Source organism: Rattus norvegicus, chromosome 9 (assembly GCF_036323735.1).
Source record: "Rattus norvegicus strain BN/NHsdMcwi chromosome 9, GRCr8, whole genome shotgun sequence".
NCBI lineage: Eukaryota > Metazoa > Chordata > Mammalia > Rodentia > Muridae > Rattus > Rattus norvegicus.
Window position 1 is genome coordinate 81,463,933 of NC_086027.1, and position 21,519 is coordinate 81,485,451.

General features: G+C 42.7%; 1 protein-coding gene across 2 annotated transcripts in view; it reads left to right on the top strand.

The window, feature by feature from the left end:
* Xrcc5 (X-ray repair cross complementing 5) overlaps positions 1-21,519 on the top strand; it is an 88,787-nt gene that overhangs the window by 59,426 nt on the left and 7,842 nt on the right. Inside the window, exons 17-19 of one of the 2 annotated variants that reach the window (NM_177419.3) lie at positions 14,829-14,938; positions 16,740-16,836; positions 17,077-17,144. In NM_177419.3, the coding sequence (NP_803154.2) occupies positions 14,829-14,938; positions 16,740-16,836; positions 17,077-17,144 (275 nt within the window). Of the gene's footprint in view, positions 1-14,158; positions 14,263-14,828; positions 14,939-16,739; positions 16,837-17,076; positions 17,145-21,519 lie in introns of those variants that run through there. The other variant, XM_063267385.1, reaches the window with a different exon arrangement.

Consider the following 21,519-nt stretch of genomic DNA (forward strand, 5'->3'; position numbering starts at 1 on the left):
GCATGTGCATACGTGTGCTTGTGGACTCACCTCATATCCTGTATCGAGGTCAAAGGAGGCTGTTCTTTTTCTTCCACAGTGGGTTCCAGGAACTGAACCCCAGTTATCAGGCAGTTCCACCCGAGGAGCTGTCTCGCTGATCCCATTGTAACTTTTCCAGAAACAGCTACACTCTTAAAAAGAAGCCAATAATACCAGCCCCACCTGCAACAAACAGCGTTTCTGTTTCTTTGGAGATCTGCTAACCCACGCTATCTTCTGTTTCGGTATTTCACTATGATTTTAATGTGTAGCCGTTTGTAAACTAAATATATATATATATATATATATATATATTTTTTTTTTTTTGGATGAATTGCCATTCCAAGTTTTTGATGACTTTTAACCAGTTTATCTTATTTGAATGCAGAGATGTGTATGTTCTGGCCAAGTTACTTACCAAAGATGATTTGTAAATATGTTGTCTATGACTTACCTTGTGTGTGTGTGTGTGTGTGTGTGTGTGTGTGTGTGTGTGTGTGTGTGTGTGTGTGTGTGAGATATGTGTGCTACACGTGTGTGGATGCCCACAGAAGCCAGAAGACAGCAGAAGACAGCTTTGGATCCCCCGGAGCTGGGGTTACAGGAAGTTGTGAGCCTCCTGATGGGACTGGTCTTGGCCCCGCGGAGGGAGGGGCTGTGTGCTCAGGAGTGGGCTTGCAGGTCAGATCCATCTCAGATTCTCCTGTGTCCTAAGGGCTGGCTGGTATCTTCCTTCAGGGACTTACTTTCAACTAAGGGCCATGTCAATATTCATCTTGGTTTTGATTTCTAGGCCACTCACTGGTTTGGAGCGCAGTGTATAACCTGGGCTTGCCGGTCAGCAAGCCCCAGAGATCCACCAGTCTACCTCCCTCAGGCTGGGATTCCAAGAGCTGGGATTACAGGGCATCCTTTCCCCTGGATTCTGGGACTCACACTCAAGCTTACACAGCACGCACCATTTGCCCAGCTCCTAAAACCTCTTGCCTTCCATAGGCCTTTACAGCCAAGCATTCGTTCTAAGCAGTCCTAAACTGTACATCCTTAATTGTCGTGTGTTGTGAGCTTAGTTTTTAACATTTCCTGGCATCTTTCATGATTTTATTTTGACCCTTGGGTTATTTTAAAATGTTTGCTTTATTTGTTTCATTTTGCCTTTTGAATTAGGGTCTCATTATGTAGTTCAGGCTGCCCTTGAACCTACTATATCCTGTGCACCAGTCTGGCCTTGAACTCATTTCTTTTTCCCTTAGTCTCCTCAGTTTCTATGCCAAGCAATAAATGAATTTTAAAAGTTTCAAACATTGAGAACTTTCCAACTCACTGTTGATTTGAATTGAATTCTGTTGTGGTTAAAAAGCATTAGGAATAATGTTGGGTCCTTTTCTGAGACCTTTCATAAAAGGCTTACCACATAGTTGCCTCTGACATGTTCCCTGTGGCCTAACAAGGAGTGGGCATTCTGCTGCCCTTAGCTGAAGGGTTCTGGGAGTGTTAGTTTGGCTGATCATTTGTTCTGACGCATGTCTTCGTTGATTTTCTGCCTAGTGCTGTCTATTGAAAGTTATTCACCTCGAGAGCTTTTGAACAAGTGCGACCTTTGTAATCTTTGTCACTTACTAAGAGACAGAAGTGAATTTCTACACAGCACTGAAAAGAAAACCTGGTCACAGCGATTGTAGTTTTAGAAGAATGAACCCAGACACACTGTTGCAAGGTTATACTTGTTTTTAGAACCCTCTACCTCTCAGAAAGGATTTGTTTGGACTTGTAGGAAATATTACATAAATTTCAGAATTTATTAGAGCATAAGGCCATTCCTCGTGAGAAACAGACAGAATTTTAATGACAGTATATACTTTAATGTGTCGGGCCTTAGACCAGTGTTTATAATTGACAGAATGTATTGGTTTGTCACTCCTCTCATCTGTGCTTTCTTTTATGCCACTTGTATTAAGCTCGTGTTTATTTTGTTCAATTATTTATCTTATGCACTGAAAAGAAAATAACATACGGAATAATCTAGGATGTATTATTCCATAAATTGTTCCAATTCTTTTCAATATATTTTAAAATGTTTATTAATTTTTTTTTACGTATGTATATCTGGTGAATGCCATGTATGTAAAAGTAGGTACCTGCAGTGACCAGTAAAGAGGGCCAGCTCCTGGAGCTGGAGTTATAGACAATTGTGAGCTGTCATATGGGTGCTGGGAGTGAACCTGGGTCCTCTGGAAGAGTAGCCAGTGCTCTTAACCATTGAGCCCTCCTTTCAGCACCCTAAAATAGATTTTCGAGAGGCTGGAGGTGGTTCACAACCATCTGTAACTGTAGTTCTAGAATGTCCTTCACTGTCTTCTGACTTCCTTGGATATGAGGAAGGCACAAGGTACACATACATACAGGAGGCAAAAAGCTTACACACACACACCCACCCAAAACAGAAAAGACAACCAAAAAATTGATAAAACTATTTTTAAATAATTTTTGAATTGGCACTTAAAATTGAACATATTAATGAGGTGGTATGATATGTTAAAATTTTAAAAATGACTTAAAATTTTATTTTTGTATTTTGCCTGCATGTGTTCGAAAATACATATGGAATAATGGAGGCTGCATCACACATGTGTGCCTGGTACCTGAGGAGGTCAGAAGAAGGTGTTGGGCTTCCTGGTTTGGAGAATATAGTTTTAAGCCAGTCTAGACTTAGTTGTGAAAGGAATCTCAACAACAGATTGTCTAGATTGGGTTGGTTGATATGGCTGTGGGGGATTATCTTGATTATGTTAACTAGATGGGAAGACTTGCCCACTGTGGGTGATACCATTCCTTACACTGAGAATTCTGGACTGAGTTAGCGTGGAGAACTCTCCTGAAGACAAATATATATTCATTAATTTATTGCTTTCTGCCCTTGAGTGTGGATGTGTAGTGTGACTTACTGCTTCAAGTTCTTATAGCCTTGACTTCCACATCAGAATTATAACCTGAATTGTGAGGAAAATAAACCCTTTCCCCCATCAAGTTACTTTTTCCAGGGTGGTTTATCACAGCACCAGGAACAGAAACAAAGACAGTGTGTCTACATATAATTACGATCATATTGGACATGTCTCAACCCCCTGTATTGCTATGTAGTTCCTTACATAGCTTATTCTCTGTTCTAAATCCATTGCATTCATTGAGATTGTTTCCATGTCCATAAAATCAAAAGGAGTTCTAGACTCTCTGTGTCCTTAAGTGAAGGGCAAACACCAAATGTAGTGTATTATTTTAAATTAAAGGGACTTATCCCATGTGGCTTTAGAGGATCAAACCAGTGAGACTTGGAACATTTGTTTATGGACTTAGCAAAGTTTTGTTGGATGTCTTCTGTGAGCCAGTTATAATGGCAAGACATAGACAGTTAGCAAACAAAATACTCTGCATGCCCTGTAGTGATTAGTACATAGTAGTTTCCTAGCACCCCTGGAGCAGAGTAAGACAAATTGAATGACTTAAAGCAACAGAAGCTTGTTTCAGATTCATGGCCTCTTTTCCCTTAATTGTTGTTGCAACTGAACATTGTTGGTGTATATAAAAACAACCTGTTTGGACTGTATACTGTTACTCACACATATGTTTTTAGAGCTGATCATTTGGTATTAAATAACTAGTTGCATGATTTTCCCTGGGGAAGATGGCTTCTTACATAGCTTCTCTGACACTTTTAGGAGACATAATCTCACAGCCAACTTCCAGTTTCTCTGTTCTGCCCTCTCTTCAAGAATGATCCCTGTGCCTTAAATATAGGACTTGTGGATGTATTCTTGGATATTTACATGCTGTAAATAACTTATTGATCAGGTTTAAAAAAAAAACAGTGAAGATTGATCTCACCATTCTGGAGACTAGAAGCCTGAAATCAATGCTTGGAAAATTTGTTTCTTTGAGGATGCGAGGGGAATATGTCTAGTGACTCGTGGGTAGCTTTTGGTGGCACCTGGCTGTCCTTGGTGTTCTTGGCTCATGATATGCCCCTGCTGATGATATGCTTCCTTCTGATATGGAATTTGTCATATATTTTCATGTCTAGATTTGCTGCTGCTTTATTAGAAGGCCCATGATGTTAGATTTGAGCCCACTGTAGTGACCTCATCCTAATTACGTCTCCTAGGGTCTTGTTTCCAAGTAAGGTCACATTGTCAGGTTCTCAATGGACATGAGTGTTGGAGGAAATCTATCTAGCTGATTGAGTATTGTAAAGGGAGATTATGCAGAATGATGGGTCTTCTGTAGTAAGATATTCTGTGCTGTTTGTGAAGTGTCGGAGACCTCACTGTTGTGGAAGGAAAAGTCCAGTGATGCTCGTGTTTTCAGGCAGGACTACCATGCTCCCCTAAAGCAGAATGTGCACGGCTCCCCTTCAGGAAACCGGCACGGTTCCTGGAGGGCAGAAGGAGAAGAGATTAGAGCAGTAGCTAGATGGGTACTGTAGCTAGATCACAGAAGTGTGGATCTTCAAGAAACCACTGAAGAGCAATGAGCAGGAGGGGATCTGATTGACCTATGTCTTAGGCCTCTGTGAGAGTTGTAGATGTGACAGAGGCAGATGATTGGAAGGTTGCTGGGTTAAATTGCCATGGGGGTAGCGGGGAGCAAGGATTAGTGAGAAGTCAGATCCTGGATGGAGTTTGAAAGTACAGTCGGCAGTTTTGCTGATCAGGTCTGGGAGAAGGAAGGGTGACTCCCAAGATTTTTGCCTCAAGCATCTAGAAGGAACTGCCATGAACGAGAAAAGAGTGACATGGTAAGTTAGTTACCAGATCCGGACTTCAATACTCCTGGGGGGGAAATGACCACAGAATCAAGCCATAAAGACATGAAACTAGATGTGATCCTTCAGCAGGGGAGGGGTACAGGGAGATGGTCTGTAGTCGTGGGAAGGCAGGCTGGATGAGTCCAGGTGAGGTGAGCAGCAGGTTGAGGACGTGTTCAAGGGTAGATCATAAAGGTTGGGTAAGAGGACCCCCAAAAAGTACCCTGAGTGTCCGTGTCTAATGTTCATGGTGTTAGTGGCACCTCCCCCAAATATGTTTTTGTTATTTTGCCCCTTTACTGTCTGACTTTTTCAGACCACTTTGGAGTCTCTTTAAGTCCCCTTCATTTCTAAATCCATTCTCTCACAGCTCACTTTCCAACCATCCTACCACTGTGCTATCCACAGCTGCCATTGTTTCACTGTCGGTCAGATCCAGTGTGCTCTATTAGTAATCCTTAAAGCTCTTACTTTCAGTCTAGCCCATGCGTCTGTACAGATTTAGCTTATAGTATGTGGGTCAGTCCTTCGTAACCACACCTCATGTCTTTGAAATCTGGCCACCATCTCAGACTTGCTGCCATCTGATCCCGTGCTCCCACTTGGCCCGTCATTCTTGTGGTCTCTTCTGTGAACCCTACACTCAAACAGTATTCCCAGTGATCCCTTCCTAACATGAGCTTTCTTCCCTCTCTGTGCTTGCTCATGCTACTCTAACTAGAGAAAAAAAAATCATTTCTTTCCTCTTCCCCAGACATACTCTGAAAATGCTTGTGCTTTGAGAGCCTGTAGGTAGCGATGTCTAGTCATTGTTTTCTTATAGTGTAATTCATTATTATGGTAATGTAGTTAGTGCACAAAATGACATTCGTATTTTCCTCTGCTCTCTGCATCCTGCCAGCTCATGGTTAGCTACTTTGTTCGTATTGTTAACTTTAACAGACAAGAGCTTGAAAGTAACAGAACTTTGAATTTTTGAATTGCACCAGAAATTTTTCTTTGATTATTTCAGTTTCCAAACTCTAAACCCAAGAAAGAAGAAATAGAATACATTCGTTACTTTTCTCATTGCAATGGCGCAGTGCTTGACAACAGCATCTTCCAGAAGAAATTCTTTATTTTGGCCCACAGTTTGTAGGGGGACTGTCCTTAGAAGTAGGAAAACATGGTGGCAGGATGTGATTGCAGCCACAACTTGGAGTCAGAGAAACACGAATGCTGGTTCCCTGCTTGTTTTCTCTTATTTTCAGTCTAGGACCCAGTACATGAGATATCTTCTGTCTTAGTCACTGTCGTGTTGCTGTGGAGGAAGACACCGTGAGTGCAGCAACATTTATAGAGGAAGACATTTCAGTGGGCTGGCCTACAGTTCAGAGCTTCAGTCCATTATCATCAGGTTGGGAAGCATGCTAGCAGGCAAGGTGCTGGAGTGGTAACTGAGAGCTCTACATCTTGATCCCCAGGCAGCAGGAAGAGAGAGACTCGGCCTGGCTTGAGCATTGGAAACCTCAAAGCCCACCCCTAGTGACAAGCTTGCTTTAACAAGACCACACCCACTCCAGCAAGGCCAGACCTCCTAATAGTGCCACTCTCTAGTGACCAAGCATATAAGTCTGTGGGGCCATTCCTATTCGAACCACCACCACTATTCACGTTGAAGGCAGGTTCTCCGTTAAACTCTGGAAATCCCTCAAAGATACAACAGTTATGTTTCCTAGGTGATTCCAAGTCTCGGAGAGTTGGCAAAGAAGATTAGCCACTACACAGAGAAGTAGAGCTTTTCTGTATTTTCAAACTCTAGATATTAAATATTCTTCATTAAGCAATAGAAAGAATGTAATGGGGGTAAAAGGAGATCTGAGGAGTTCTTAAGGAAAGGCACTGTACTATCAAAGGGTATTACTGGAGTTCTAGAAGATTTATATAGAATGTGGTTGTTCGAAAATGTCTAGTAGTGATATTTCAAGAGTGACACAGATTATTGGTGTGTTACGTAAACAGCGTTCCTCTCGTATGCACAGAAGCACCTTTCACTGGCGGCTGCCTGTGTGGAGACTGACTCATCGCTCACTCTACATTGTCAACTGATGCATGAATTTCAATGTCATTCAATTACCAAGTTTTAATTGGGTCCCATTGCCAGATTGGTCTCCTGTTCCAGACTGTCTTCTCTTGGCTATGCTGTTACCATGGCTACTTGGTTCCTCTTGCTTCATCCCCGATGTCATCCCTGCAGCAGTGGATGACATCAACATCTACTCAGGTAGAAGCCAGACAGTTACTGCAAAACACTGTCATCTCACATCTGCTTTCTTCTTACTGCCCATCTGGAATAGGACCAAAGCACGGTGGTAAGCCTCTTAATTTCTCCATATCTCTTTCATTTAGTAACTTTTACTTAGGAACTTGTAGAAGCTGTCTTTCTCTTCCCTTCTTGCCTCTCACCAAGCCCGGTGCATTCTTTTAGGAGTATGACATATACTGTACATAAACATATGGTGTACAGTTTACATAAACGAGCCAAAGAGATCTCTTTCTTATTTAATAAGAAAGTTTTCCTTTGGTTTCTTATGTTAGCTTGGTGTAGTTTTTTTTTTTTTTTTCTTTAAATGTATTCCTTTTTTCTGGAGCTGGAGAAAACGAATCATTTTAGAGAGAGGATAGTCTTTGTTCTATATTTCACTGCTACATTGCTATGTTTCTTGTATTAATTGATGACCTTTAGGTTTTTTGGGAACTGTTCAGTGGGCTTTTAATGTTTAACATATGCGTTTTTAATGGAAAAAAGAAAAGCAAAATCATAAGGTGCCATGGAGTTCATCCATTGACCATGAAATTTAAAAATTGACATCTGCCCAGGGAGGAGGTCTGGTCTTACAATCAAAATGTTTAAGATGAAGGATATTATCCATCCAGATTTAAAAATAATATGTTGTCATGCTTTTTCACACGTGGTTGAGTTCACAGCTGATGACCTAACTGGATGTCATTTTTCTAGTTTCTTCTTAGCTTATACTACCATTTTTTCCTCCAGAGGAAACTAAGGTCAAGAGGCCTTCAATATCTCCCTTTCTTGTAGCTACAGAAGTAGGCCTCACAGTGAACACAAATAAAAACAAAAATAAAACAAGAGCGATCTCGTAGTCCTTGGGAACAGATTCTGACAATAAAGACTTTGCATTTACTCTGCTCCCTGCGCCTGCGGTTTTAATTTAACACATCAATGAAAAGACAGCATTTAAAAAGGGAGGGAACACCCAGCAGGACTTACTTTTATTAGTGCAATTTGTAAGAAATTACTGCATTTAATGAGGAAATCGTTAAGCATGAAAAAAATGGGCTGTGATGGAACTTGTGGAGCTTAGAGGGTGAGGTTTTAATTGAGTTTTTTACTTATTGGAAAGAAATGGTGATCATGATGATGTTAGTAATAATTATAATAACAACAACAACAACAATAATAATAATCCCGGACTTCACCTCTTCTCTTGAGGTGGTCAGCACTTTGTTTTCTTAGATCCGCTTCTCCTGCTACCTGGCATGTGTAGCGTGATGGTGATGGAGACCCTTGTGTACCTGTGCCTTGTGTACCTGTGGACCCTTTTTGTCTTTCTATGAGGAAGCCACAGCACTGCGCTAACTGGGGGTGGAGGGGTGGGCTGGGAGGGGGTCAGGAGGCAGAGCCCAGCAGAACTGTTCCTAAGGGGCAAAGAACAAAAGAGGCAAAGGACAAGCCATGTGCACCTCAATGCTGCTTGAACAGGCAGTTTCAAAGGCCATTTTCAGGCTCATAAACTTTATGCTTTTTGTAGTTCTGTGTCTTTTGATCTCTTTTCCCCCAATAAGAATATTCACTAGATCTTGTAAAAATGGAAGCAAGGAGCACAGACATCCAAGGAAAACTTCTTGGAATCTTAGGTTAGGAAACAAATCAGTGTGTGTGTGTGTGTGTGTGTGTGTGTGTGTGTGTGTGTGTTGCAGAGATGGCATAGGAGTTAGGGCACTGACTGCTCTTCCAGAGGTCCTGAGTTCAATTCCTGGGAACCACATGGTGGCTCACAACCATCTGTACTGGGATCTGATGCCCTCTTCTGGTGTGTCTGAAGATAGAGATAGTGTAGACACACACACACACACACACACACACACACACACACAATATACATCTTAAAAGAAAGAAATCTTTAAAAAGAAAGGAAGAAATCAGCCTTTCTTTTGTCATTTAGGAAAAAAGTATTTAAAATAACCTTGTTTTGTACTCAGCTGTCCAGTTTGACCCCTGTGAGGACGTGGGTCCTATGGGAAGTCACTCAGTTGTTTCGGGACCTCCTGTGTATTTCCATAATCGTGTGGTGGTATGGTAGGCAGCTGCTCCCTGTCCCCCAAGTTAAATATGATAAAAAAGGAAATGTATGCCACTTAGTTAAAGATGTTACAATTAGTAAAATTAATGGTGTTTATTTGGCTCTGTTTCTGTAGAGTAAAAATTATATATATAACAAAAGCAAACATCTCGTAAAAGCTTCAGATATGCTGGTGAACCTTTTCAGCCACTTAATTGGGTTTTGTTGTGTCCCACTTCATTAGAGAGGAAAATGTTGTGAAGGCTGTCTTCCTTTATCGGTCGGTCGTGTTAAACAATATCTTGTTCATACCCAGTTCTCCTGGAGATATGCAGTTCAAATGGTGAGGTCTTTTTTGTAACCTCATGGTAAGGGACACAGCAGGTGGACCGTAGATCTAAACCTCACTCTGTACTCACTGCAAGGCCTGGGAGGCCGAGTGGCCCCTGCTATTTGCCTTCCCCACTCTCCTGGGTCCTCAGATTTCTGCAGGGTTGAGTCAAAGGGAAATCTAGCAGGACAGTGGTATGGGGTTGGCAGAGGGAAAGGCAAAAGCAAAGGGAATATCAGAGTAGCTCCTTGTCTGTGGTGGGCAGCAGCATTTCTGGGCCATCGTGGCTCCACCCCCACTTACCTCATAGTCTCTGTTCTTTTTGCAACAGGCACAAGGTGCTGAGGCTGCTTGCCACTTCTGCTTGCCGCCTCACCAAGCTTTCTCAGTTAGCTTCATGGCTCTCCATCCTGAGAGTAAGGGCTGCTTGTGTTACATCTCCTGTGGCAAATCTTTACAGTGGCTTCTTTCCTTCTGGCTGACAAACTCATAAGCTCTACCCACAGCAGCCGATTCATATCCTAGAGCAGGGGTTTGAGGTTCTAAACTTTCCTAAGGCTGTAACTTTAATACAGTTCCTCATGTTGTGGTGGCCTCCAGCCATGAGGTCACTTTGTTGCTATTTCATAACTAAATTTGCTGCTGTTAAACCTTAATGTAAGTCTCTGTGGTTTCTGATGGTCTTAGGTGACCCCTGTGAAAGGGTCATTTGACCCCCAAAGGGGCTGTGCCCCACAGATTGAAAACTGCTGTCCTAAAGAGAAACAACAAGGGAGCCACTTTGTTTCTGTCTCATTTTGGCTGCCTATTATAAAATCTACACCACAGACTCCCTTTTATTATCCAACTTTCTGGCTTGAAGCAGGGGTTGTAATTGACATGCTGGTTTAGTCGGTGACAGACTCCTTCCCTAGAATTTTATCTGCTGATGAACATTACTCCTTTTTAGTCTTATAGTGGCCTAACATCATGTTTACTTGATTTAAATGCTTAAATTTTTATTGTCACCTTATAACTTTTAAAAATAAAGATACCATTTTCCCAAGGAATATAAGTCTGTTCTTACCATTTAAAACTGAGTTAACGACTGATACCTGACACGTGAGCAAGAAGCAAACTTCCCACGAGGCGTTAGAGCCGGAAAGGAAATTCAATAGGGAGACATCCTGAATGATGCTTGGGTCCAATGAAACCATTCAGGATGCCCTCAGGATTTGTCATATGTGGTGTGTGACCGAGGAGAGAGCCTACTGCTCTTTCCTCTGCTAGATAGGAAGAAAACCCACAGTTACCATCTTTGATTTGAATGAACATGTCTTTATAGGTCAGAGGGAGGTGGGTAAGGGGCAGGCTGGGTTGTGGCCCAGATGTCATGCAGCACTGAGAAGGGGGGCAGTCTGTCCTGTAGAATGTGGGGTGGCTTTTTGTGGAGGGAAGGTAAGTATGTTGGATATAACAAGAGAAGTCTATCATTCTCCTCCATGGACCTCCTCTGAGTCTAGATGTCCTTTGAATATGACATGCTTGCCTGATCCTTTTACTTAGGAACAAGATCTGGACTACTCTATTAAGCCCACTCCAGCCTGAATCGAGAATAGACATCTCTGAAGCCTCTTTGAGAAAAATGAAGGCCTGTAGTATCCTAGGATGGATACTCCTTCCAGGGCCACTTTTTATATTTGCTACTAATTAGTGTTGAGTCACTGGCTAATTCTGAAGAGCATTTTGGTGCATTATAATTGCATCTGTGACTTGAGGAGTATGAAGGCTGTCAGGCTGTCTCTTAGCCCTGTTATTGCTGTAGAAGCAGAGAAAAGCACGTGGTGATCAGCATCTCCTTCATAGAGCAGGACAGGGGAGCCAAAAGCATAAACCAGCTAGAAAGAGATACTGTTTTTCCCAGTCATTTTTTTGAGTTTACTTTTATTAAAGAAGGCAGGGAAATGGGCTTTGTCCCCCAGTGTTGAAAGGGAAGTCTCTTGTCCATATTCCTTCCTAATATTCAGTATGTAAAGCGTTATCCACCACAGCTATGCTGATGTTAAATGGTTCATTATAGTCAGTGAACCACAAAATTGTCTGGGTAAAGGGGCAGAATTCAGAATCAGGGGCCAGATGCACAGGCTGTCTGACTGTCTGCTTCTGGAAGGACAGAAATCCAGCTCTTTGTCTTCATTGGATTGTTGGAAGGTCGGTGTGTTTATCTGCCTGAGTTTCTCAACCTTGTGGGGGAAAGGACAAAGCAGTCTGACAGGTGCATCTGATAGACTAAATCTGAATAGGTTTTTGGGTTCTGAGAACATCAGACAGTTGGCTTTGGTATTTGCTGATTTTATTTGAGTTTGGGTATTTTCTCTGTAAACTGGTCTCTGTCTCTGTGTCTCTAGTGCTTGTGAATGTGTGTTTGTGAGTATGAGTATATGAATGTGTTCTTTCATATTTCAGGTAAGGAAAGTGTGGATTTTGTGGAACAGTTCAGTTATTTCTCCTCTTCATTGCTTAATGGGCTCCTGAGCTAAGTGACAAAAACCTTTTATCATTTCATCCTTTCATCCTTTGTGGTTTTATGTGTTTTTTGTAGATTTCCCCATTTATTTGTGTGTGTGTGTGTGTGTGTGTGTGTGTGTGTGTGTGTGTGTGGAGGCTAGAGGTCAACTTGGGGTGTCTCCTGTTACTCTTCACCTTACTTTTGAGATACCCTGGGGATCCTCTTTTACAGGGATGCTAGGGAGCCGAACCCATGTCCTTGTGTGGTGAGCACTCTGTGTACTAAGCCAAGGCTGCTGGAGAGAAGCCAACGTCTACGTCCCATTGCCCAGTTAAGAGCCATGTTCATGGGTGATGCCTCCTGGAATCACCAAAAATTTGAAAAAATTCAACCTATGCACAAATTTTTTCAGATAAGTTAACATTCATAGCCCTCTTCAGATTTATACCCAGTTATGATGATGATGATGATGATGATGATGATGATGATGATAATGATAATGATGTGTGTTATTACATACCTTAGTGGACTGTTCAGTCCTCAGAGGGAAGGGACTTACCTTAAATGTAATTGAATCCTAAGGAACACAGCATCATGTCTGTACACAGTAGTTACCCAGTAAATATTGTCTGGGACAAGCTGATGACGTGGTCGCTAAATGCAGCAAAGAGAAACAGTTACGTCATAGCTTCCGAAGAGTCTTCATTCTCACTTCAGCAGAAGTGGAGGACTTGGAGTGTTGGGATTAGTGTCCTTAACTCTAAGGGATGTTCTTTGTGCCTAGATTTCTGATGCTAAGTGAACCTCTTATCAAACCATCTGCAAAAGGAGGCGTTGTGAGCTGTGTTAGAAACACCAGACACTTGGCTACTTTGCCTTTGCTGGCTGAAAAGAGGAAACGCTTTGTTGCTCTGAGTTTCTTGTGGATGGTTCTCTCCTGCAGACTCGGGCTGTATTATTTATCCCCTACAAAGACCGTGGGAACACACTGTGTCTCCTTTGAATAGTATGTGGATATTAATTTACTGCTGGAGGACACGTTGGGGGAGATTTCTGAAATTGCATAGGGAAGTGTTTCTTTAATCCTCAAATTTGTCAAATGCTTTATAATAAGGGAGATCATAATCTCCGGTTGGTAGGAGAAATGGAATGGTTCTTGGGGATATTTTTTTCCTTCCTGAGAAATTGCTATATGAGAAATGCTTCATTCGGTTTTTTTTCTTTTAAATCCTTTCTGCATGCTTTAAGGTCCTCCGGAAATGAGTAGATGGCACTGATTCAGGTCTTTTGTAAGATGCTGAACAGTGTTCAGTGCTCTGATTCATAGAGTTAGTGGCCCTGAGCCCCCACGGATGACTCTTAAAAGCAGTTTGCTTTAATATCGCACTCTCACATACATTTTAAACAGAATGGTCAAATGAGGTCATGATTTTGGGAAATAGCAGCCTTAGGTATCTTGGCCATGCCTCCCTCAGAAGTTGTCAGGCAGCCGGCAGTGCGTGGTTCCGGGGATGCAGGAGAATGTGCCTTTAGGCATGATGTCCAGGTTTCATTGGTTTCTTCTGCTGAGTTCCAGGCATGTTTCTATTTTCCTCTGCTTTTTTCCTACTGAAGGATTTTTTTTTCCTTTGTTTGTGAGGCAGCCACAAGTTTCAGCTTGCCTTGCAGATGATAACATTATTAATGTCCTTCTGCTTTCCAAGCCGTTTATACGTTGCCTGCTGACAGCTATTGCTTTCTAAGTGTCCAGCGCTAGTGCAGTGCTGAGAAGCATGGGGAATATTCAGGTCCAGGAAGGGCGCAGATATAGTAATGCTCGCTCATTCAATGGCGAATGTGGGCTGCTCTTTCCTAATGCAATCTGGGATTGGTAAAAGGTAGGCTGTGCCTAGCTCGTTACTTTTCATTACCTGATGTTAGTTACACTAAGTCTCAGAGATAGGGGAGGAACTGGAGGATTAATTTTCTGTGAATATGTTAAGGAAGGTAGTTTTGAATTGTTCAAGCTAAAAAAAAAAACCCTAAGATTTAAAATAAAACAAGCAAATAAAAACATAAAACAAACCATCCTAATACAACCTATGGAAAGAATACTAAGCTATAATTCTAATAACTTTAGAAATTTAATTTTATTTCAAAAGATTTACTCTTTTCTTTTTTTTTTCTTTTTCCAGAGCTGGGGACCGAACCCAGGGCCTGGCGCTTGCTAGGCAAGTGCTCTACCACTGAGCTAAATCCCCAACCCCAAGATTTACTCTTTTAATTATACGTTATGTTATGTGTCTGCATGAGTTTGTGCCTGTGACTGCAGTGCCCACAGCAGCCACCAGAGGGCATCAGCTCTTCTAGCTGTACAGTAAGAGACTGTTGTGAGCTGCCCTATGTGGGTGTTGAACAGAGCTTTCAGCCTTTGGAAGAACAGCACATCACCCACGTGCTCTGAACTGCTGAGCTGTTCCTCTAAATCTTTACCAAATTGCTTTTCTTTTTTGTTTTTTGTTTGTTTTGGTTTGTTTTTTGTTTTTTGAGACAGGGTTCCTTTGTGAGGCCTGGCTGGCATGAACTTGCTTTGTAGACCAGGTTGGCCTCAAACTCAAATAGATCTGCCTGCCTTTGTCTCCTGAGTACAGGGACTAAAGGCGCTCACTACCGTGTCTGACACCAGAGTTCTTAAATTCTGACTTTGGAGATAGGACGTTGCATCTTTTCCCCCACTTAAGAAGCTTGGCGAGTATGCGTGCTCTTGAACAAGAGCTCACCTTACAGCTGTGCACCAAGAATTGCACTGTGTTTTCACAAACACCCCCCACACCAAGAGAATACATTTATTGTCTTCTATTCTAGCGAGTCTCCAGCTAATGAGTCACATTGAACAGTTTTTGGATACCAATGAAACACTGTATTTTATGAAAAGTATGGACTGCATCAAAGCTCTCCGGGAGGAAGCCATTCAGGTAAGTGGGCTCACCCATCTTTACTCAGCAGCTGTCACAGGGCAGGGGCACGCAGCATCCCACAATAAGCCTAGGTTTGGGAATGCACCATTCTCACTGAACTGTACCTATGCCAAGTGGAAATGACCAACTCACCTGCCATTATCACTTCTCAGGAGGAGTGGAGATAGTGGTGGCTGGGCAGTTTACCCCTCAGGGTTAGCTTTTTATGACACTAGTGTACAGGCCCATGCCTCTGCTTAAAGGACTGAGAAAAGTCCCATTGTAACTTCTGTAGTCCTGACATCATAAAGGGTAAACTAACTCTTTTAGGAAAATTGATGAGAGATATGTATGATCGTGCTGAGAAGGACTTACAGAGACAGGACAGGTATATGAATACAAGAAGAGAAAAGACCCTACACATGGCAGTAGTTTCCCAGTGCTGGGTGTCTCTGTGTGTGTGTGTGGGGGGGGGCTGTTCTTCTTTTTGTTAGGAACTTTTAGAAAATGCTTGTAACCCTCTACCTGGTTATTTATGGGCCTTTTTCCCTCTAAGCAAGAAATGAGCTGATTTGAAATTGAAGGTGTAAAGTTGGCACAGTTGTAGAGTATGTGTTTGTGTGGGTGCTGATTGGTTAAATATTTGCTGAATGAACAAAGACTTGAATAATTTAGGTGCTTACAAAGAAAGACAGGAAAATGAGAAAACGGCTGGAATTAGAATAAAAGGCTCAGAAGTAGATGATTCAAATACTCCACAGATTAAAAACAATGACATTTGGAAATGCAGAACCAAGAAAAGGCTAAGGGTGACCCAGATGAGTGCCCTGGTCCCACCACAGGTCAGATTAGGACTCGGGTGGGAAACCAAAGGAAGGCTAGGACCATCGTCAGCAGCCTAGTTTGGAAGAGGACCTGTGCCTCATCTGCATCACCTAACAGATGAGAGCAGGATGAAAGGGAGCCAAGGAGACGGAGACAGAGTGATCCTTCCTCATGTGACCCGTGTTAAGAGTAAAATTCGTTTTTTAAAGAAAATGAAGTTCAACTAAAGAAACAAGATACCAAGTGGCTCTTTACTCCCTACAGACCTTTCAAATTCTCTGACACACGGTGGCATGTATTTTTCCTTTCCTTCACCTCTGAGTAGTCTCCAGCCCAGACTACTGACAGGGTCTCAGTAGTCCATACTGGCTTCGAACTCTCAGTGCAGCTGAGGCTGGCCTTGAACTCGTTCCTTTCCTCCATTTCCCCTGCGCTAGGATGATAGGCATGTTCCAAGGATCCCAGATGAATATGTTTCTGAATTTTAAAAAATTAGAAATGACATACAGAAATATTTATAATTGAAATAATACGACTGAAATTTACTTGAAGAATTACTCGAGCTGTGAGAGGTAGGGGTGTAGACAGAACAAGATTGGCTGGGTTAATGCAGCTCAGTGCAGAGTACTCATGCAGCGTGCATGAGGGCCCACGGTCAGTCTCTGGTGATCACAGAGTGAAACAGAGATTGGCTAAATTGATAATTCCTGAAGTCAGTCAGTGCGCGAGCATCCAATAAACTGCTGTCTTATTTGAAATTGCCTGCACTAAAGCTAAAAATGATGTTCTAAGCTGCCAAGATCTCTGTGGCTCCCGGCTCTGTGCCCTCCATGGATAGATGGCGCTCTCCTTCACACAGATCAGAGCAGTCTGGGTCGCTGGTTTCCAGTTTCTAAAGTCGCTCTTTCTGATGGATTCAAGTGAGTGCCTTGGTTGAAGGATGTTTGGTTTACACTTGCTCTGACTTGCCTCTTGTACTCCTGTCCACCCCCAGTTTTCAGAAGAGCAGCGTTTCAACAGTTTCCTGGAAGGCCTTCGAGAGAAAGTGGAAATTAAACAATTAAATCATTTCTGGGAAATTGTCGTGCAGGGTAAGGTAGTGTTGTTCCTTCAAATATTCATGCTGCTTAAAATATACATAAAATTTTTCCTTTTTTTAAGTTTCTCGTTTTCATGTGTGGTACGAATGCATGTGCGTATGCATGTTTGTATGTATGCAGTGCTTTTGTGCATGTGAGCATGTCTGTGTGTTTGTCTGCATATGTGAGTGCACATGCATTGGGAGGCCATGCTGGACACATCCCTAATTGTTCTCCACCTTACTTTTATAGATGGAATTACTCTGATCACCAAAGACGAAAGCCCAGGAAGCTCTGTCACAGCTGAGGAGGCCACGAAGGTACTGAGAGCTCATCCCCTCCCTGTCTTTAGACGAGTTACCCCACAAGGGAGCTCCTAACACAGCCAAGTCAACTGCCTCAGCTGCAGCTGCACTCTTAGAACAGACGTCAGCGTGCCCTGTTCCCACGGCTGTGCCTCTAGAATCCATCTGTAGTCCGGGAACTTCACAGTGCGTTTCCTTCTTAGCCAGGTCCTAGTGTGGCTGTGGTGGACCACCCTCCCACCACTGTCTTTCCACTGCCTTTCCCACCTTACATCTTTGTTTAAATGACATCGTAATGTATGCGTATTCGTGTGCGTGTTTAGTGGGGTGGGCTACATGCAGTGGCTCATGGCTTGTGGCACATGGCACATGCGTGGATGTCTGATACAACTGTGGGCATTGGTCGTCTCCTACTGTCATGTGGGTTCCAGGGGTTGACCTCAGTTTGTCAGACTTGATGGCAAGCACACTTACTCACTGAGCCATTGGTCGCACCCTCCCCAAACCCTTTTTTTTTTCCCATCTTGGGTATTTCTTATTTACATTTCAAATGTTATTCCCTTTCCAAGTTTCCATGCCAACATCCCCCTAACCCCTCCCCCTCCCATTCTATATAGGTGTTCCCCTCCCAATCCTCCCCCCATTACCGCCCTCCCCACAAGAATCCTGGTCATTAGGGGTCCAGCCTTGGCAGGACCAAGGGCTTCCCCTTCCACTGCTGCTCTTACTAGGCTATTCATTGCAACCTATGAGGTTGGAGTCCAGGGTCAGTCCATGTATAGTCTTTGGGTAGTGGCTTAGTCCCTGGAAGCTCTGGTTGGTTGGCATTGTTGTTCATATGGGGTCTCAAGCCCCTTCAAGCTCTTCCAGTCCTTTCTCTGATTCCTTCAATGGGGGTCCTGTTCTCAGTTCAGTGGTTTGCTGCTGGCATTTGCCTATGTATTTGCCGTATTCTGGCTGTGTCTCTCAGGAGAGATCTACATCCAGTTCCTGTCGGCCTGCACTTCTTTGCTTCATCCATCTTATCTAGTTTGGTGGTTGTATATGTATGGGCCACATGTGGGGCAGGCTCTGAATGGGTGTTCCTTCTGTGTCTGTTCTAAACTTTGCCTCCCTATCCCCTCCCAAGGGTATTCTTGTTCCCCTTTTTAAAAAGGAGTGAAGCATCCGCATTTTGATCATCCTTCTTGAGTTTCATGTGTTCTGTGCATCTAGGGTAATTTGAGCATTTGGGCTAATAGCCACTTATCAATGAGTGCATACCATGTGTATTTCCCAATCCCCTTTTTAAAATACTGGTTAAACAGCAAAGGCTGGGGACCGGAGCTTCGCAGTAGAGTAATCTACTAAAATAGCATTCATGAGGTACAGGTTTCGTTCTCTTGTACTAAAAACAAAACAAAGACAGAGACTACTCCAAAGATTTTGCTGTTTGAGACAGGTCTCAGGAATGATTTGTTTGTGGTTTTAAAGCTATTCTTGCAAATGTATTATGGAGCTGGTAGAGAGATAGCCAGGTGTTCTCAATGAGAGGACATATGCAGAACCCATGGCTTTTGATTGGCACACTGGTTAGGCTAAGGCCTCCTTGCTTGATGTATTGAATATTAAATCTGACTCAGCTGCCAGTCAAATATATGCAGCTATTTAGTTCAGGAATTCTTCTTTGTACTTCAAGGTTGTAATGAAATTTTTATGAAATTAAATTGAGAAGCTCAGGGTACATGGTTTATAACACCCTGCTTCAGATGCAGACACTGGCTGAGCTAGTCTCACTTGCACGGGACTTGGCAGCTGGCAGTAGACAGAGCTGCGGATGACAGTCACGGGGCGTGGGTACTAGCACTCTGACCTCTAGAAGCTCAAATGCTCAGTCGTGGGTGCATAGGGCTGTGATGAAGACTGAGAGGTAACCTCTGGTGGTTAAGGAGAACTTGTCCTGGGGCTGGAGAACCAAAGTAGCTGTAAGGAACGGCAGAGACAAGACTGGGAATGTTCATTATTTATCTAACTGCAGGCCAAATGGAAAATGTCAAGAATTTTCAACTCAGAAAAGGCATTAGACAGGAACCAAAGTATTATTTGGGAGAGAAGTTAGGCAGCAATAATCAAGACTTTTTACTAAGTATTTTAATTTGAAAAGGTTTTTTTCTTGTTTATTTTTATTTGTTTGATTTTCTTTTCTTTTTTCTTTTTCTTTTTTTCTTGAGATAGGGTCTATAGCCTAGGCTGGCTTTGATCTCCCCATGTAGCTGAGGAAGGCCTTGAACTTGAAAACAAAATCTGTGTGTGTGTGTGTGTGTGAGAGAGAGAGAGAGAGAGAGAGAGAGAGAGAGAGAGAGGGAGGTTGTATCTGTTTAACCCAGACCTTATAAAAGAAAGAAACTATGTTTTTCTGAATTTAAGCTTGACTTAAAGTTAGACTAGAAAATAAAAAAATGACCTGTACCGGGAGAATGTCAATCAGTGCATTGTATTATCCTACAATTTGATCTTTTTATAGAGGGGAGAACACTCATTAAGTTTGTCTGCCATTAAGACAGACTCATTAAGGTGACTCATTAAGATCCACTTGCAGGCACACACAAACTGAGTGAGGGTATAGGCTTTTTATGCCAAGTCTAGCCAGGGAGAATCCCAAATCATACACTAGTAAAGACAGGTGCTTTGATTGTCTTTATCTTGAGGATGGGTGCTGGCTGCCGCTGACCCATGACCTTATAAAGTTAAAGATAACTGAGGATATCCCTTCAAAAGCAAAGGCTGTCTCAAGATAACATTGGTAATGGGAAAAAAATGTATCTCTTGTCAATCTCTGTTCCCAACAGATGATAAGATGCATCTGGACATATCCACGCCGATTATAAGGGAGATGGGTGCCTTGGGGCCTGCCTCTCACCACTGTTGCCAGCCTCTTGCCTGGCACAGAAAGGACTAACTGGCTTTAAGGAACCTTCTGTGTCGTTCAAGGCTTTCACCTGACTGGATGAGGCTTACTAACGTTATCAAGGGTGTTCTTAAAGTCAGCTTTTATAAATTTTTATCTTATTGCTTCTTGGCCTTTTGGCTAAGAGCAAGTGTAGTATATATGTTTATCTTACCTACAAAACACCATCACAGCATCATCCAGACAGCATTTGAGGGGATAGCTGGGCTTCAGGCCTAGGGAGTAAAGCTTACCAATCAGCTCTTGCTAAACATAGTAAGTTCACGTATAAGTTAATTCTAATCATTATGCAGTATGAAAATCCATCGTCTGGATGACATTGACTACATAGTCTAGTTTTTACAGAAAATGTTCAAAAGGTAGGCCTTCCTCCCAGCAACACATCTTAGCCAAAATGTACATCTCAGTGAATGTGAAGGAAGGACTCTAAAGAGAGACGGCACTTCCAGATTGTGTGAGACTTGTTCTATGTTGTTCGTGTGGTATCTTCTTTCAGAGTAAAGAGCACAGAGCCTGTGCATCAGGAGTTTTAACTGCTGATGATTAAGCTTAGAGGGAAATGTCAGCTAATTGTTAGGGATAAAGTAGAGTCCTTGGATGATTCTAGAATCACCGGAACTGATTCAGTTGCAGTTTAAGACAACTCTGGGGATGTTGCCATCTTTGATTAGAGGTAACATAGTGAATACAGTTGGGAGAAGCTCTTCTTTTTTTTCTTTTTTTTCTTTTTTTCTTTTTTTCGGAGCTGGGGACCAAACCCAGGGCTTTGCGCTTGCTAGGCAAGCGCTCTACCACTGAGCTAAATCCCCAACCCCGGGAGAAGCTCTTCTATTCTGACTGCCTGGTGCCTTCCTGTTTGTTTCGCTACCGGTAAAACTCCACTTTATGGTGGATGAGAAGGCAAGGTGGCAGCGGAATCCGCGGGGCTCCAGCTCTGTGAAAGGCTCCTTGGGATGCGTTATCTTACAGTCGCTGCTAAAGTGCATTGCACATCAGCCTTGCAGGTTCCATTTTGCATCAAGAAGACACCATTTTCATTTTTTCCACATTTTTAGTGCTTCTACCAATTAACATTTTTCATGCATGTGTGTGAGTGTAGTGTATGTATATAGTTGTATATGGGGTGCATGTGCCTGTGCATACATGGAGGCCAGAGGAAGATACATATTTTCTTTCAAATTTCAGGGCACAGAGCCTCAGCTCTATCCTGCTCTATCCTGCCCCACTGTATTCCTCTGAGACAGGGACTGTCATGATTTTGCTGTGATCAAACACCTAATAGGAAGCAACTTGGGGTTGGTGGTGAAAGGGTTTATCTGACTTCTATTTCCAGGTGACAGTCCCTCACTGTGGGACTGAGGCATCCAGTAGTAACCAGGGATGAGCAGAGAATGAATGCATACGTGTCTGATCTGTGTTCCCAAACAAGGAATGTTTTAACCA